General features: G+C 44.3%; 1 protein-coding gene across 12 annotated transcripts in view; it reads left to right on the forward strand.

Moving 5' to 3' along the window:
• ZNF618 (zinc finger protein 618) overlaps positions 1-16,751 on the forward strand; it is a 178,209-nt gene extending 161,458 nt beyond the window's left edge. For all 12 annotated transcript variants that reach the window (XM_029202951.1, XM_029202954.1, XM_029202952.1 and 9 more), the window contains 3 exons: positions 592-669; positions 14,341-14,442; positions 15,128-16,751. In XM_029202951.1, coding sequence (XP_029058784.1) covers positions 592-669; positions 14,341-14,442; positions 15,128-16,644 — 1,697 coding nt within the window. In that variant the 3' untranslated portion in view covers positions 16,645-16,751. The remainder of the gene's footprint in view (positions 1-591; positions 670-14,340; positions 14,443-15,127) is intronic.
• The last annotated feature ends 504 nt before the right edge of the window (positions 16,752-17,255 follow it).

Raw genomic sequence — 17,255 nt, forward strand, 5'->3', positions numbered from 1 at the left:
ACGCACCCGCGCGTTCCTATGTGCTCTCATTCTTGCCGCCCTCCGGCCCACTTCTCTTCCCTTTCCTGTCTTACCCCTGCTTCTCTAGCTCTTCTGTGTTTCTCCACTTCTCACCCTTTCTCTCACCCCTTCTCTCCTTCTCTTTACTGCCCTCCACATCCATTATGTTGTTTTTGGTTCATTCATACGTTCATTCATTTGTTCACTCAGCAAACAGTGCTGTCTGTGTGCTTCCACCGGCTGAGAGGTGGGCTGTGGAACAAATAAGACGTGGTCTCCGCCCTGAGAGAGCTCTTGGTCCCTTAGTGTTATCCCCGGCGCCCGGAACAGTGTGGCACACAGTGAACACTCGATAAATGCCGCTTGACTACACTTGGCGGTCTTGATCTGCCAGTCTTCCTCTCTCCATTGCTCCTTCCCCCGCAGCCTCTCCCTCACTAGCTAGTGACAGGGGGGCAGACAGGCCCAGAGCCCTGAGTGCACAGCCCCCATGTGTGTCTGGGTGCCCAGTTCCAAAGCTGCCTGCGGCCCAGCAGAAAGGCATCTGGGTTTGTGCTGCCCCTGAAACGGCTGCTCCGTTTCTCCCTGCAGAGCCCTACACGTGCGGCGCCTGTGGAATCCAGTTCCAGTTCTACAACAACCTGCTGGAACACATGCAGTCCCACGCGGGTAAGGGCCCCACGGTGGACGGGGGCGGGGTACTGAAGCCCCCCTTCTCCCTCCCACCCTCAGATCCCGCGAAAGGCAGGGACAGCCAGGGACAGCCTGCGGCCGCTCTCCCAAAAGACAGTCCCAGGACATGGGAGCCCTGGTTACTCCGTTGTAAGTCAGGGTGGTCTGTGCCCTGCGGGGGCAGCTGGCTTGGTGGCAGCGTAGCCAGAGAGGGGGCCGGAGCTAGAGAAGGCTTCCAGAAATTGTGACCTCTGCCCGGAGCCTAGAGGCCAAACAGGAGCTGAGCAGGACAGAGTCGTGGGCGTGTGTAGGGTTGAGTGTGGTTTGAGACCCAGGTGAGCGGAGGAAGGGGAGGGCAGTGGAGAGGGCTCAGCCCGGTGCAGCCTGCGGCGACCCCCATTGCTTTCGCGGTCATACCCCCGAAGCAGCAGTCCTCGAACGTGAGCGTGCATCAGTCACCAGGAGGGCTGGTGACAGCACAGATTTCTAGGCCGCACTCTGAACTTCAGATGCGTGGGTCTAGGGCGGGGCCCAGGACTCGCATTTCTGACAGGTCCTCAGGCCACACACACCCGGCTTGTCCGGGACCACACTTTGAGAACTGCTGCTGTAGAGAGCCACAGCTAGGAGTCTGCTGTCTGGACACCCTTTTTATCAGCTGTTTTGCCATCTGTCCGGCTTACAATGTCAGCTCCCTCACTAGACCACCAGCCTCCAATTTTAGGTTTTGGTCATAGTAGCACTGATTTCTTTTTTTCTTTTTTTTAACGTCTTTATTGGAGCATAATTGCTTTACAGTGGTGTGTTAGTTTCTGCTGTATAACAAAGTGAATCAGCTGTACGTATACATATATCCCCGTATCTCCTCCCTCTTGCGTCTCCCTCCCTCCCACCCTCCCTCTCCCACCCCTCTAGGTGGTCACAAAGCACCGAGCTGATCTGATTTCTGATCTGATCTCTGTTTTAGGCAGGCAGACACTGTTTGCTGTAACAGGTAAATCCCAAATTCTCAGTGGTTTGACATACCACTTCCTTCTCAGCCACATCACAGCCTAATGCACGCGGCCTTCCACGTGGAGATTCAGGGACCCAGACTCCTTCCTTCCTGTGTCTCCATCCTCCCCTGGGTCACAGAGTCCTCTCTCTCTGACTGATGGGCGGGGAGAGAGGCACCCTTCCTTCTTTACCACTTCAGACCACAAGTGACACACATATGCTCAAATTCCAGAGCCCTGCCCAGGGACAGCCCGACAAGGGAAACGGGAACATGGGGGAGACAGCTCGCTGACCCTGCCACCCTTCCCGTAGGGTGAGCCTCTGGAGGCATTGGAGGCGATGTGAGAAAAGCGCCTGACACAGACGGTGGCTCAGTAAAGGCCAAAGAGGAGCTGACCAGGAAAGAGACTGAGTGTTTGCTTAGCTGCTGTCACGGTGGTTGTTGTTAGTTATTGCTTGTCTCTCTCTTAGGTTTCTGAATCTTTCATATCACCTTCCAGGTCTGGCCTGACTAGCACAGAGTATTACAGGGCGAGACACTCTCCAGGCAGGTGCTGTTCTGTTAGTGTGACCCCTCTTCATTTATGCAGCGTATATCTATTGGGTATCTGCTGTACACTAGGCACCAACTCGCATGATTCTGGGTGGGAGGGAGATAATTTATTTCTAATGTACTCATTAAAATCAGTGCAGGGACTTCCCTGGTGGTCCAGTGGTTAAGAATATGTGCTTCCCGATGCAAGGGGTGCGGGTTCAATCCCTGGTCGGGGAACTAAGATCCCACATGCTGCATGGCACGGCCCAAAAATTTAAAAATAATAATAATAAAATAAAATCAGTGCAGAGCTGGATTGGCTGCCATGACACGTGAGTTCCAGTCCTCTCTAACCGATGTGTCTCTATACCATGTGACCTCAGGCAGGAAACTTTGTCGTGCCCCCCCACTCTGAGTCTCCATCTCTAAAACAAGGGCACACAGACCTGCAATCTCCAGCTGCCCTCCTTACACCAAGGTTCTGTCTTCACGTGTCTCACAGCTCCTGCTTGCCTTTGCTGTCAGCCATCCTGCTCCAGGGAAGGCCTTGAATGCACTCAGAGCACTTAGACTTGACCCCGTGGGGAACCAGTAGCCAAAGTTAGAAGGATGCTGGGGACCACTGCCTGAGCACAGCGCTTGGGCCCGAGACCCCCACGGCCCCGTCTCTGCTTCCTTCTCCTCTGAAACCCTCTGCCCCTCTGCCGGCTCTGGAAGCTGAGCCCTAATTAGGGAAGAGTCTGGGTGCCAGGGCCTCTCTGTCCCTCAGGCAGTCGGGCGGAGGCCATTAACATGCAAATCAAGGGTGCGCCTGTGGGTGCCCCACCTCCCCCAAGCATCCCAACTTGTTTTCCGAGAAGAGCTTTGGGCTGCTTTGTTCTGGTTCAGTGCTGGCAGAGAATGCCTTGACGGCAATCCAGTGCAAAGCCAGGCTGAATCCCAGCCAGGCTGAGTCGGGATTAAAGGATTGACTCCATAGAGAGAAATTAAGCATCATGATCTGCGCAGTTCACCGCGCTGCTGATAAGGGGGATCAGCCTCGAATAACAGCAATCTCATTAAGAGGCTGCTGAATGGCACAGGGTAATTCCCGCTAATAAACTTCCCGTCTGCGCTGTAGGAGAACCTGCCTGGCCCCTGGTGACAGCTTAGGAGCAGGTTTTGGCGGCAATAATACTAAAGATAGCTAACACTTAGTGAGCGATTACCGTGTGTCAGGCCGGGCTCCTCAACAAGCTGGCTGGCATTATCATCCCCATTATACAGATGAAGAAACTGAGGCTCAGAGAACATAATCGCTGGCCCAAAGTTGCATGACTCGTAAAAAGCACCTCACATCGTTTGAGTTCTTACGTATTAGCTCATTTGATCCTCAGAACATCCCTCTGAGTTGTGTCCACATTAGCTCGCCTTTATAGATAAGGAAACTGAGGTGAAAAGGGCTAAGTATAGAAAATGGAAGCACATATTTTGGGCAGAAAAATGTCACTTAAAAATTACTTATCAATAAGAAAATTATTAGTCCTGTGCAACAATTAATGATTTAAATAATGATCATAATATTTAAGAAATATAAACTGTTTCCATAATGTTTTGCCTCCAGAATGCAATAGCTCATTTCCTCAACTGCTATCAGTAGGGCAGACGCTTTGATTTTTTCCCAAGTTATAGTGCTGTTTGGCTTGTGTTTAGAAGTGTGCATTATGCAATTTATTTTAGTGTGCTATTTCTGTGTTGTTTATTTTTTGTTCTTTTAATAAAATGTGTAAATTTCAAAATAAAATAAAGTGGCTAAGTAACTTGTCCAAGGCTCTGCAGCCACAGTATGAGACCAGGATTCTGACCCTCCCATGAACTCCAGAGCCGGTGCTCTGAACAACCACCCTCTTCAACAGGGTAGATGAGGTGGAGGATTAGGGATGGGGGAAGCCCCCTCAGAGGTCATCTCTTCTAGCCTCTTTTCAAGTAGTCGGGGGACTGCAGCTAAGTGAGGCCTGGGGACTTTCCCAGGAGGCAAACAAGTTGGCAACTCAGAGTGGTAGGATTTGGGAATGGCCACATTTAATTTCTGATCCCTTTGAGCTACTTCACCTCTCTGGGCATCGATCTTCTCATCTGTAAAGTAGGCTCATCACCATTCTCCACAGGCTGGGTGAGGGTTCTGGAGATGATGTGTGTAAAGTATTAAGGGCTATGGCACATTCTAAAATAAGACTGAATAATGCAGTTTTCTATTTTTCTATCCCCTGCTAGAAACAACTGCTTTCTTCTTTCTGCAACTGGTCCTTCCTTGGGAGACAGCCTTTATTCCAGCTTTGCATCCCGCCCTTTACAAATGTCTGTGTATCTGTACGTGTGTGAGCGTATGTATCTGTGGTACGTAGGGTTAGCCACACTGAGTAAACCTTGTTTCCAGCTCAAGCTATAGATCATTTACTGAGTACCTCACCCATTTAGCAGCATTATCTGTGAGATAAGGAGAAAAAAAGTTTTTTTAATAAACCATGCTAGACATCATTATCTAATTAGAGGTTGAGTAATCCCAATTTCAAGCCTTGCAGAAAGGCAGAGAATGAGGGAATCGCCCTGCAGCTTGCCCAGCCCCGGGATTTTGGAAGGAGGAGGGGAAACTGAGCCCTAGAGAAGTGAAGTGCCTGACTCAAGGTTATAATACTCAGCCAAAGCCTGGTTCAAATCCCGGGCTTCCAAATCTCTGTACTCTAGCAGAGAAAGTCAGTAAGAATGGCTGCTGGTTTCCATTTTAAAATTTGTGTTTCTCTTTTTTACACGTGAGGTCTATTCATTAAAGGAAATTGGGAAAATGCAGAGAAATTACAAAATGAAGACTCAGCCATAATCTCACTACTCAAAGTTAGCCACTGTTACTTTTTTTTTTTTTTTTTACAAATATTTATTGAGTATATATGGTGTACTGCTATGAAGTGAATGGTTTTTTGTTTTTTTATTTTTGGCTGCGCTGGGTCTTCGTTGCTGCGCGCAGGCATTTCTCTAGTTGAGGCGAGCGGGGGCCACTCCTCGCCGCGGTGCGCGGACCCCTCACCGCAGTGGCCTCTCTTGTTGAGGAGCACGGGCTCTAGGCGCGAGGGTTAGCAGTTGTGGCTCACAGGCTCCAGAGCGCAGGCTCAGCAGTTGTGGTGCGCAGGCTTAGCCACTCTGCAGTATGTGGGATCCCCCCGGACCAGGGCTCGAACCCGTGTCCCCTGCATTGACAGGCAGATTCTTAACCACTGCATCACCAGGGAAGCCCAACTGTTACTCTTTTAATGGTTTCTTTTCAGTCTATTTTAAAATCAGATTTATTGAGATATAATTTACATAAATAAAATTCACCAATTTTAAGAGTACAGTTTGATGTGTTTTGATAAACGTATAGTCATTTAACCACTATCACAAGCACAATGTATAGTGTTACCATCGACCCAAAAAGTTCCCTTTGCAGCAAGTCCCTTTCCCAGGCCCCCACCCTGGCAACCACTGTCTGCTTTCTTTTGTTATAGTTTTGCCTTTACTGGAATTTTGTATAAATGGAATTATATGATATTTAGTCATTTGTGTCTCACTTCTTTCACTTAGCATACTTTTGAGACTCATCCATGTTGTTCTGTGATATCAGTATTTCTTTTTATTTCTGAGTAGTATTTCATTGTTTGGATATACCACAATTTGTTTATCTGTTCCCCTACAGATGGACATTTAGGCTGTCTCCAGTTTGGGGCTATTACGAATAAAGCTGCTGTGAATGCCCAAGTGCAAGTCCCTGTGTGAACATTTTTTTTTTTAACATCTTTATTGGAGCATAATTGCTTTACAGTGTTTTTAACTACTAGGTAGATACCTAGGAGTAGAAATGCTGGGTCATTTGGTCACGCTATATTTAACCTTTTAGGGAACTGCCATACTGTTTCCTCAAGTGGCTACACCATTTTTACATTTCCACCAACAGTGTATGAGGGGTCCAGTTTCTCCACATCCTTGATAACGCTCGTTATTATCTGACTTTTTGATTATAGCCATTCTAGTGCATTAAGGGATATGTCATTGTGATTTTAATCTGTGTATTCCTGATGACAAATGATGTTGAACACTTTTTCATGTGCTTATTGGCCATTTAAATATCTTCTTTGGAGAAATGTCTATTCAGATCCTTTGCCCATTGTTTAATTGGGTTTTTTTGTTTTTTTATTATTGAGTTGTAAGAGATCTTTTTATCTTTATATACGAGGGCTCTATAGATATATGATTTACAAATATCTTCTCCCATTCTGTAGGTTGTCTTTTCAATTTCTTGATGCTATCCTTTGAGGCACAAAAATTTTTGATGACGACTACCTATTTTTTCTTTCATTGTTTATGCTTTTGATGTCATATGTAAGAAATCATTGCCTAAACCAGGGTCACAGAGACTTAACTCCTCTGTTTGCTTATAAGAGTTTTATAGTTTTCACTGTTACATTTAGGCCAGTATTCCATTTTGTATTAATTTTTGTATGTGGTATGAGGTAGGGGCCCAGCTTCATTCTTTTGCATGTGGATATCCAGCACCATGGTGGCCCCAGCACCATTTTTTTTTTTTTTTTTTTTCAGTACGTGGGCCTCTCACTGTTGTGGCCTCTCCCGCTGCGGAGCACAGGCTCCGGACATGCAGGCTCAGCGGCCATGGCTCACGGGCCCAGCCGCTCCGCGGCATGTGGGATCTTCCCAGACCCGGGCACGAACCCGTGTCCCCTGCATCGGCAGGCGGACTCTCAACCACTGCGCCACCAGGGAAGCCCCCAGCACCATTTTTAAAAAGACTATTTGTTCCCCCATTGAATTATCCTGGCACCCTTGACAAAAATCAATTGACTGTAAATGTGAGGGTTTATTTCTGGATTCTGAATTCTATTTCATTGATCTGTACGTCTGTTTTTGTGCCAGAAGCACACTGTCTGGATTACTGTGACTCTATAACAGCTTTGAAATCGGGAAGTCTAAGCCCCCCAACTTTGTTCTTCTTCAAGAGTGTTTTGGCTATTCTGTGTCACATAAACTTTAGGCTCAACTTGTCGATATCTGCGAAAAAGACAGCAGGACTTTTGATAGAGATTGTGTTGAATCTAGATCAATCTGGGGAGTATTGCTGTTTTAACAATATTGTCTTCCAGTCTTGGAACATGGGATGCCTCTTCATTTATTTGAGTCTTCTTTGAGTTCTTTCAATAATGTTTTTAGTTTTAAGTGTACAAGTCTTATACTTCTTTTGTAAATTTATTCCTAAGTATTTTATTCTTTTAGAGGCTCTTATAAATGGAATTATTTCCTTAATTTAATTTTTGGAGTGTTCATTGCTAACGTAGAGAAATATAATTGATTTTTTTTAGTATATTGATCTCATATCCTGAAACCTTGCTGAACTTATTTATAAGTTTTAACAGTTGTGTGTGTGTGTGTGTGTATTCCATAGGATTTTCTATACACACAGTCATGTCATCTGTAATCTGTAAGTAGAGATAATTTTACTTCTTCCATTCATGTGGATGCCCTTTATTTTTCTTTTCTTTTTTATTCTTTCTTTTTTTCTTTCATTGACCTGGCTAGAACCTCTAATACATGTTGAATAAAATAGAGTGGACATTCTTATCTTGTTCCTGATCTTAAGAGGAAAGTTTTTCATGTTTAACCATTAACTATGATGTTGGCAGTGGGTTTTTCATAGATGCCCTTTGTCAAGTTGAAAAAGTTCCCTTCAATTCCTGGTTTGTTGAGTGTTTTTATCATGAGAGGGTGTTGGATTTTTGTCAGATAATTTTTCTGCATCTATTGAAATTATCATGTGGTTTTTGTCCTTTATTCTATTAATATGGTATTGATTTTTGTATGTTGAACTAATCTCGTGTTCCTGGAATAAATACCACTTGATCATGGTGTATAACCTGTTGTATATGTTGCTGGATTTGGTCTGCTCTGTTTTATTAAGGATGTTTGTATCTATATTCATAAGGCATAGTGGACTATAGTTTGTTTTTTCTTGTGACTTCTTAGTCATGTTTTGGTATCAGAATAATACCTGCCTCATAGAATGAATGGAGACCTGTTCCCTCCTCTTCTACTTTCAGAAGAATTTGTGAAGTGTTCTTTTAACTTTTTATAGAATTCACTGATGAAGCCATCTGAGCCTGGGCTTTCCTTTTCTTTTTTATGGTCGGTGTTTTGACTGCTAATTCAGTCTTTTTAATAGATCTATCCAGATTTTCTACTTCTTGAATCAGTTTTAGTAGTTTATGTCTCTCTAGGAATTTGTCTATTTCATCCAGGTCATCTAATTTGTTGGAATACTACTGTTCATAGTATTTCCTTATAATCCTTTTTATTTCTATCAGATCAGTAAACTTGTTTTTGTTTTTTGTTTTTGATGTCCTTTATGAGGTTGAGAAAGTTTCCTTGTCTTCCTAGTTTGCTGAGATTTTGTATCATAGGTGGGTATTGAATTTTGTCACATTTTAAAGTGCATTTATATCTATGGAGATGATTTTTCTTATTTTTGTTTTCCTCTTAGTAAAGGGAATTACACTGATTGGTTTTCTGTAACTATTCTATTTCTGGGATAAGCTTCATTTATTCACGATATGTTATTATTTTTATTTTTTATTTTTGGCCACATGGCTTGCGAGATCTTAGTTCCCTGACCAGGGGTTGAACCCGGGCCACAGCTGTGAAAGTGCTGAGTCCTAACCACTGAAACTGCCAGGGAACTCCCATGATGTGTTGTTATTTTTATATATTACTATATTTGGCTTGCTAATAGTTTGTTAAGGATTTTTGTGTATATGTTTATGAAGGATGTTGGTCTGTAGTTTCTTTTCTTGTAATTTTTTTCTCTAGTTTTGGATCAGGGTAATGACAGCCTTATAAAATGATTTGGGAAATGTGTTTTCCTCTTCTAATTCTGGGAGAATTTGTTTAGAATTTGTATTATTCCTTCCTTAAATATGTGGTCAAACTTTCCAGTCAACCCATATGGGAATTTTCTTTGTGGGAAATTATGTAAACTATGAACTGAATTTCTTAATATTTATAGAACTTAAGAAATTTGAGGTTACCTGTTTCTTCCGGAGTGAACTTTGGTATTTTATGTTTTTTAGGGTTTTTTTTTTTTTTTTTGCCTCACTTAAATGGTTGAATTTATTGGCCTAAAGTTATTCATAATCATTTTAATCCCTTTGATATGTGTAGCATCTGTAGTGATGTCCCCTTCTTTTACTCCTGCTACTAATAATTTGTGTCCTCTTTTTCTTTTTTTAATGTTTCCTGTTAGAGGTTTGTCAATTTTACTGATCTCTACAAAGAATTAGCTTTTAGTTTCATTGATTTTTCTCTACTGTGTTTACCCATCTTCTGTTTCATTAATTTCTGCTTTTATCTGTATTATTTCCTTTCTTCTGCTTACCTTCGACTCAACTTACTCTTTAAACTTACTCTTCAGATCTCTTAGTGTAGAAGCTTTATAACACTGACTTTAAATGTTTATTCTTTTCTAAGATAATTATTTAATGTTATAAATAACATTTATTTAGATGTATCCCACACATTTTGAAATGTTATGTTTTAATGTTTAGTTCAAAACATTTTCTGGTCTCCCTTATGTTTCCTTGACCTATGGGTTATTTACAACTGTGATGTTTAATATTCAAATAGCTGAAACTTTTCCAAATATCTTTTTGTTGTTGATTTCTAATTTAATTCAGTTATGGTCAGAGACTATACTTTATATGATTTCAGTATTTTTCTATTCCACCTCCTTTTTCTGGTAATCTAGTTATGTGTATATGGGACTGCTTGATGTTGTCCACTCCGTTCATTTATATTCAGTCTTTTTTTCTCTTTTCTCATGAGAGTAACAATTACTGAGAGAAGACAGTTGAAATTTCCAGTTGTAGGTTTATCTGTTTCTTTTTTCAGTTTTCTCAGCTTTTGCTTCATGTGTTTTAATGCTCTGTTATCACTTGCACACACACTTAGGGTTAGTATATATTCTTGGTGATTTGACCCCTTTATCATTATGTAGGGTCTCTTGTTACCCCGATCATATTTCTTGTTCTGAGGTCTGTTCCTTCTGTAATACTATCACAAGCATCTCCACCTTTCTCTTCATTACTGTTTGTATGGTATACCTTTATTTAACCTTTTACTTTTAACTTATCCATGTCTTCATATTTAAATAGGTTTCTTATAGATAGCATATCATGGGGTCTTGCTTTTTTATTAAGTACGACAATGTCTACTTTTATTTGAAATGTGGAGACCATTTAAATTTAATGTGATTTCAGTATTATTGGGTTTAAATCTACCATTTTCGTATTTGTTTACTAATTGTTTCACTCGTTGCTTATTCCTTTTTCTCTAATTTTTTGCCTTATTTTGGACTGAGAATTTTTTATGGTTCCATTTTTATCTCTACAATGGATTTATTTGCTATAACTGTTGTTTTTTTTATAGTCTATTTGGGTTTTGAACTATGCATTTCTAACTTACCAAGTCTACATTTAAAGGCTATTATCCTTTTCATATTGTGTGAAAAACTTTCAACACAATCTTCTATTTCCCCTTCCTAGTCTTTCTTCTATTGTTAACATATGGTTTATTTCTACATATAATTACCACAATTCATTGTTATTTTTTTCCAGTGAGCAGTCAGTTATCTTGTTAAAGAGATTAAAAATGAGGGAAAACACTTCTTATATCCATTCATGTACACTTTCCAGAACTCTTTATTTCTTTCTCTAGATCCAGATTCTTATTTGATGTCATTTTTTCTTTGGGGGGGTGATGTCATTTTTTTTTTAATACCTAAAGAACTTCCTTTAACATTTCTTATAGTTGCAGGTATGATTTTTTTTTTTTTTTGGTCCTTATTTTACCTCCATTTGTGAAAGATAGTATCACTGGATTTAGAATTCTCTTATTTTATTTTTAATTTTTTGTGTGTGTTTTTTTATATTGAAGTATAGTTGATTTATAATGTTGCATTAGTTTCAGGTGCACAGCAAAGTCATTCAGTTATACATACATACATATCTTTTTTTCTGATTCTTTTCCCTTATAGGTTATTACAAAATATTGAGTATAGTTCCCTGTGCTATACAGTGGGTCCTTGTTGTTTGTCTATTTTATATATAGTAGTGTGTATATGTTAATCCTAATTGATCCCTCCCCGCCTTTCCTCTTTGGTAACCATAAGTTTGTTTTCTGTGTCTGTGGGTCTGTTTCTGTTTTGTATTGATATATAAGTTCATTTGTATCATTATTTTACATTCCACATATAAGCGATATTATATGGTATTTGTCTGGCTCACTTCACTTAGTGTGATAATCTCTGGGTCCATCCATGTTGCTGCAAATGGCACTATTTCATCCTTTTTTTATGGCTGAGTAATATCCCATTGTATAAATATAATTTATATTATATAAATTTAGATTATAAATATAAATATCTTCTTTATCCATTCATCTATCGATGGACATTTAGAATATTAGGTTGACATTCTCTTTTAATACTTTGTTCTGTTACCTGCTGGGTCTGTTGTTATTCTTGTTCCCCTGTACTTAATTTTTCCCCCTCTCTGGCTGCTTTTAAGAGTTTCTCTTGTCATTGGTTGTCAACAATTTGATTATGATGCTGTGCCTTGGTGGTGTTTTCTTTATGTATTTCTGCGCTTTTAGAACCTGGGTTTATGGTTTCTGAGCTTTTAGAACCTGGGTTTATGGTTTCATCCAATTTGGAAAGATTCTGGCCATTTCTTCAAATGTTTTTTTCTGCCTCACCCCCTTTTTCTGGGACTCCAATTATATTTATGTTAAACCACTTAACATTGTCCGTGCTCCATTTATTTATTTTCATTCTTTTACTCTCTCTGGTTTTCATTGGGTAGTTTTTTTGCTCTGTCTCCAGCTTCACTGATTTTTCTTCAGCAGCTGTTGTAAGCTCCTTCTTGGCTAATTCCATCATCTCTGTCCTTTCTAGGTCTGTTTCTATTGATTGGTTTGTCTCCTTATGTTATAGGTCATATTTTCCTACTATTTTGAATGCCTGGTACTTATTAGATGAATGACATTGTGAATTTTATAGTGTTAGATGCTAGGTTTTGTATTTTTTAAGAGTATTAAACTTGGCTTACAGTTTGTTACTTGGGATCACCTTAATACTTTGGAGGCTTGCTCTTTAAATGTATTAGGGCAGATCTAGTGGCTTAGCCTGTGGCTAATTTAGCCCCATAGTATTTCCCATGCATTGAGGTCTTTCCGTTCTGGTTGAGGAGGTGCAGATGATCTCCCCCACGTGGGAGCCCTGGGAGTTACCAGCCTACTGCATTTTAGTGATTCTTTCCCTAGTCCTGTGGAATTTGACCCTATGCATAGGCAGATTAGCTACAGCAAAGGCTCCAGGGAACCCCATTGAAATCTCCAGAGCTCTTTCTTTTTGTAACTCCCTCCTCTTTGGTACTTTTCCCTGTAAATTCTAGCTGTCTTGGGCCTGCCTGAGCTTTAATCTCTGTCTCTTCAAGGGGACCGCTGGGCTCTGTTCAGTTCCCTGGTCCTACGCAGCGGCTTGAAAACTGCTTCCAGGCAGTAAGTTGCACAGTCAGAGAGCTCACCGCACTTGTTTCTTTTTCTGGGATCAGACCCTGGGTTGCCTGTATGAAAGCAGTCGTATCATCATGATTAGCGGTTGTTTGCATCTGGAGGGCAGAAGTGAAAGTCCCCTCCCCATCTTTTTTCGATGCATAGGTTTGTTCGTTATTTGACTTGTGAGTCTAAAATATGTATCTATAAATAATACATATGACATTATGATTAGAGCTTGCTTTTCATGACCTTATGCATTTTCCCATGTTGCTCCAGTCTACATGACCACCTTTCTAGTGGTTGCAAAATATTCCTTGAGTGCACATCCCAGAGTCTCTTGACTAGTCTTGCAGGTCTGACCGAATATGTAGAAGTTGGGGAAGCCTCTTCTCTAGGTATGAATAGTGTGGCCTTGACCTCTAAGGCCTGATGCGTTTAACTGAGAAGAATGGAAGAAAGATGTCTGGCAACCCTGAACAGAGGCCACTGACCCATTCATACCTCAGGTTGTGAATTCTACCTGTAAGATGATGTCTCAAGGAAATACACCCACAACAACAGCCGAAGAGCACAGAGAAACAATATTAGAATATTAGGCAAGTAGGTTCGGAGCAGAATAGTAATATTGTAAACGGCACAGCCCAGAAACTTAGGACTTGGAGTGTAGTTAAGCAATTTGTGGAATATTGTGTGATAAAAGATTGTGTGGTCATTTGTGATGACAGGCATGTAACTCAGACCATTTCCACTCAGATATGATCTTACAGAAATGTCAAGGAGTAACCGTGCCTAGAGTATGGCACCTGCCCATTACTTAAAACTGAAAACGGCTGCATATGCACACGTTAACAAAAATTAGGGAAATGCAGGGAGGAGGCAACTAGGAACCAGGGGACCTGGGATGTCCGTCCCAGCTCTGCTGCTGGTTTTCTGTGTTTTCCTGGGCAAATCCTTTCCTGTATCTAGACTTTGGTTTTCACTTCCTACAGGTAACGAGGGGGTTGAGAATTGTATACTTTATGTCATATAGGGCTTTGGTTTTGTTGTGTTCATTTAAGTTTAAAATATACTAAAAAGACGAAAAGGCACACTTTAAAGAAGCAAGAGTGTGAGATGCTTTTGGCCTCTTGGAGTGTAATGGGCACCCCCTCCCGGGTCTCAGAGCTAGAACTTTGTGCTTGGGGGTATTGGGGGGTGCCTCCCAGCCAGACTCGGGTCACAGCGGTTCCCATTCCCTGAGTGCTTACTCCGTGCTGAGCACTGTACCCAGCTCTTTTCCTGTATTATCTCTTGTTAGTCCTTCTGGCAATTGTGTGATTATCTTCATTCTTCCGAGTGATGAAATTGAGGCTTTGCAGGCCTCAGATAGTTGTCTTAGGAGCCCGGATTTGAACCCAGGCCTGAGTCCCAGGGGCCAGTCTTGCCTCCACCCGCATGCTCTAGTTCTCCTCGCCTGGGGAGCCGGCAGGTCTCTTGCACTTCAGGGAAACACACTGTCCCCTTTGTGCCCGCAGCGGACAACGAGAACAACATCGCCTCCAACCAGTCCCGATCGCCCCCTGCTGTCGTGGAGGAGAAGTGGAAGCCCCAGGCCCAGAGGAACAGTGCCAACAACAGTAGGTCTTTCCTGGGCGGACCTGGGGGCTGGTGGAAGTCTACTACACCCACCTCCAGAGACCTCCCCCCCAACCCCAGCTTGTTCCCCTCTGCTCCCACATCCCCACCCCTGTGTGTCTCCCATGGTGGTGCAAGACCACGCATCATGGTTTCCAAAGCACTTTCATGCCTGAGACCTCATTGGTGGGAATTCTGACCTCGTGGGATGGACAGAGGCGGCCTGGGGAGAGGTGATCTGTTTGTGGTCAGAGAACACAAACTAGTGACAGAATCAGAATTGGAATCCAAATCCACTCTCCACGATTTCTCTTGTCTGCTTTTTCCTGACACTGTGGCCTCACGTACCTTATTCACTAGCGACTCCTGTGTTAGAGGCCATTCCTATATTGAGGAAGAGGTTAGACTGGTTGGCTTCAGAGGTCAAGGTGAATGACATGCAACAAGTATTTGCACACATATCACTACAGTCTATTCCCATGCTCACGGCAGGCATTACTAATCAATCACAGAACTTTATTCCTTTGAGACTGTCACATGTTAAAGACTGCCAAGACCATCAGTTTGTGTGCAAGATGAAATCTATTCATAATTCCTAATACTAGATGCTTGAGTATTAGGCCACTGCCAGACCAAGGAGCCTTGACTGGCAGGGTTAATCACACCTCTCTTTGTGTCCCCTGCCAGCCACGACCAGTGGTTTAACACCTAACAGCACGATCCCCGAGAAGGAGCGGCAGAACATCGCAGAGCGGCTGCTGCGGGTCATGTGTGCCGACTTGGGCGCGCTGAGCGTGGTGAGCGGGAAGGAGTTCCTGAAGCTGGCCCAGACACTGGTGGACAGCGGCGCCCGCTACGGGGCCTTCTCAGTCACCGAGATCCTGGGCAACTTCAACACGCTGGCGCTGAAGCACCTGCCGCGCATGTACAACCAGGTGAAGGTGAAGGTGACGTGCGCCTTGGGCAGCAACGCCTGCCTGGGCATCGGCGTCACCTGTCACTCGCAGAGCGTCGGCCCCGACTCCTGCTACATCCTCACGGCCTACCAGGCAGAGGGCAACCACATCAAGAGCTACGTGCTGGGCGTGAAGGGCGCGGACGTTCGCGACAGCGGCGACCTGGTGCACCACTGGGTGCAGAACGTACTGTCGGAGTTCGTGATGTCGGAGATCAGGACAGTGTACGTGACAGACTGCCGGGTGGGCGCATCCGCCTTCTCCAAGGCCGGCATGTGCCTTCGCTGCTCAGCCTGTGCCTTGAACTCGGTGGTGCAGAGCGTGCTGAGCAAGCGGACGCTGCAGGCCCGCAGCATGCACGAGGTCATCGAGCTGCTCAGCGTGTGCGAGGACCTGGCGGGCTCTACCGGGCTCGCCAAGGAGACCTTCGGCTCGCTGGAGGAGACCTCGCCGCCGCCCTGCTGGAACTCGGTCACGGACTCGCTGCTGTTGGTGCACGAGCGCTACGAGCAGATCTGCGAGTTCTACAGCCGGGCCAAGAAGATGAACCTCATCCAGAGCCTCAACAAGCACCTGCTCAGCAACCTGGCCGCCATCCTGACGCCGGTGAAGCAGGCGGTCATCGAGCTGAGCAACGAGAGCCAGCCCACCCTGCAGCTGGTGCTGCCCACCTACGTCAGGCTGGAGAAGCTGTTCACGGCCAAGGCCAACGACGCGGGCACCGTCAGCAAGCTCTGCCACCTCTTCCTGGAGGCGCTCAAGGAGAACTTCAAGGTGCACCCGGCGCACAAGGTGGCCATGATCCTGGACCCACAGCAGAAGCTGCGGCCCGTCCCGCCCTACCAGCACGAGGAGATCATCGGCAAGGTGTGCGAGCTCATCAACGGGGTCAAGGAGTCCTGGACCGAGGAGGCCGACTTCGAGCCCGCCGCCAAGAAGCCCCGCTCCGCCCCCGGCGAGAACCCCGCCGCCCAGGAGGATGACCGGCTCGGGAAGAAGGAAGTGTACGATTACCTGCAGGAACCCCTCTTCCAGGCCACCCCGGATCTCTTCCAGTACTGGTCGTGCGTGACCCAAAAGCACACAAAACTCGCCAAGCTCGCCTTCTGGCTCCTCGCGGTGCCGGCCGTGGGGGCCAGGAGCGGGTGTGTAAATATGTGTGAACAAGCACTTCTCATCAAAAGGAGGCGACTGCTCAGTCCAGAAGATATGAACAAACTCATGTTTCTGAAATCCAACATGCTTTAAGACTTCCGGATGAAAAGAAAGAACAAAGAAAAAAGAAGAGAACGTTAGGAAAAAAAAAAACCACACAACACTGTCGCAAACAAAGAAAAAGGAATTTAAGTTCTAAACACTGTGGACCTCATTATAAATGCCCCCTGGAAACTTAAGTGCTTTTTTCAGTGTGTGTGCGCATGTGTGTACACAATCACGCGTGCGCACTGCGGGCGTGGGCGGCTCTGTGCTCACCTGCGTGGCCGCAGAAGTGTCGCACACGCATGCACACACATACTCCCCTGGTGCATGTATGCACGCCTGCTTGTGGGCGCGTGTGCATTAAACTGGGCGTGTCAGGAAAGCTGAGTGTTTGGGAAAGAGGGAAGATGTTTCACCTCCTTTTCTCAGTAAGGGGGCTTTAAAAGACTCCATTTTCAGGTGCGCAGATTGGTAGAAAACTGACGTAAAATGTTCAGGCAGCTGAGATCTGAAGTGACTTGACGCTCTCTGTCCTTCACTCTGTGGTCCCCCTTGCCCTCCATCCCCCTCCCCAAGCCTTCCTGACCCTATTGCACCCCACCCCTCCCCGGCTGCCCTGCCATGGATTCTCCAAACTGCATCAGATGGACAGCTTCTGC

The sequence above is a fragment of the Monodon monoceros genome, unplaced genomic scaffold (genome assembly GCF_005190385.1).
Source record: "Monodon monoceros isolate NGI ecotype Baffin Bay Population unplaced genomic scaffold, NGI_Narwhal_1 Super_Scaffold_5, whole genome shotgun sequence".
In the NCBI taxonomy this organism is placed as follows: Eukaryota; Metazoa; Chordata; class Mammalia; order Artiodactyla; family Monodontidae; genus Monodon; species Monodon monoceros.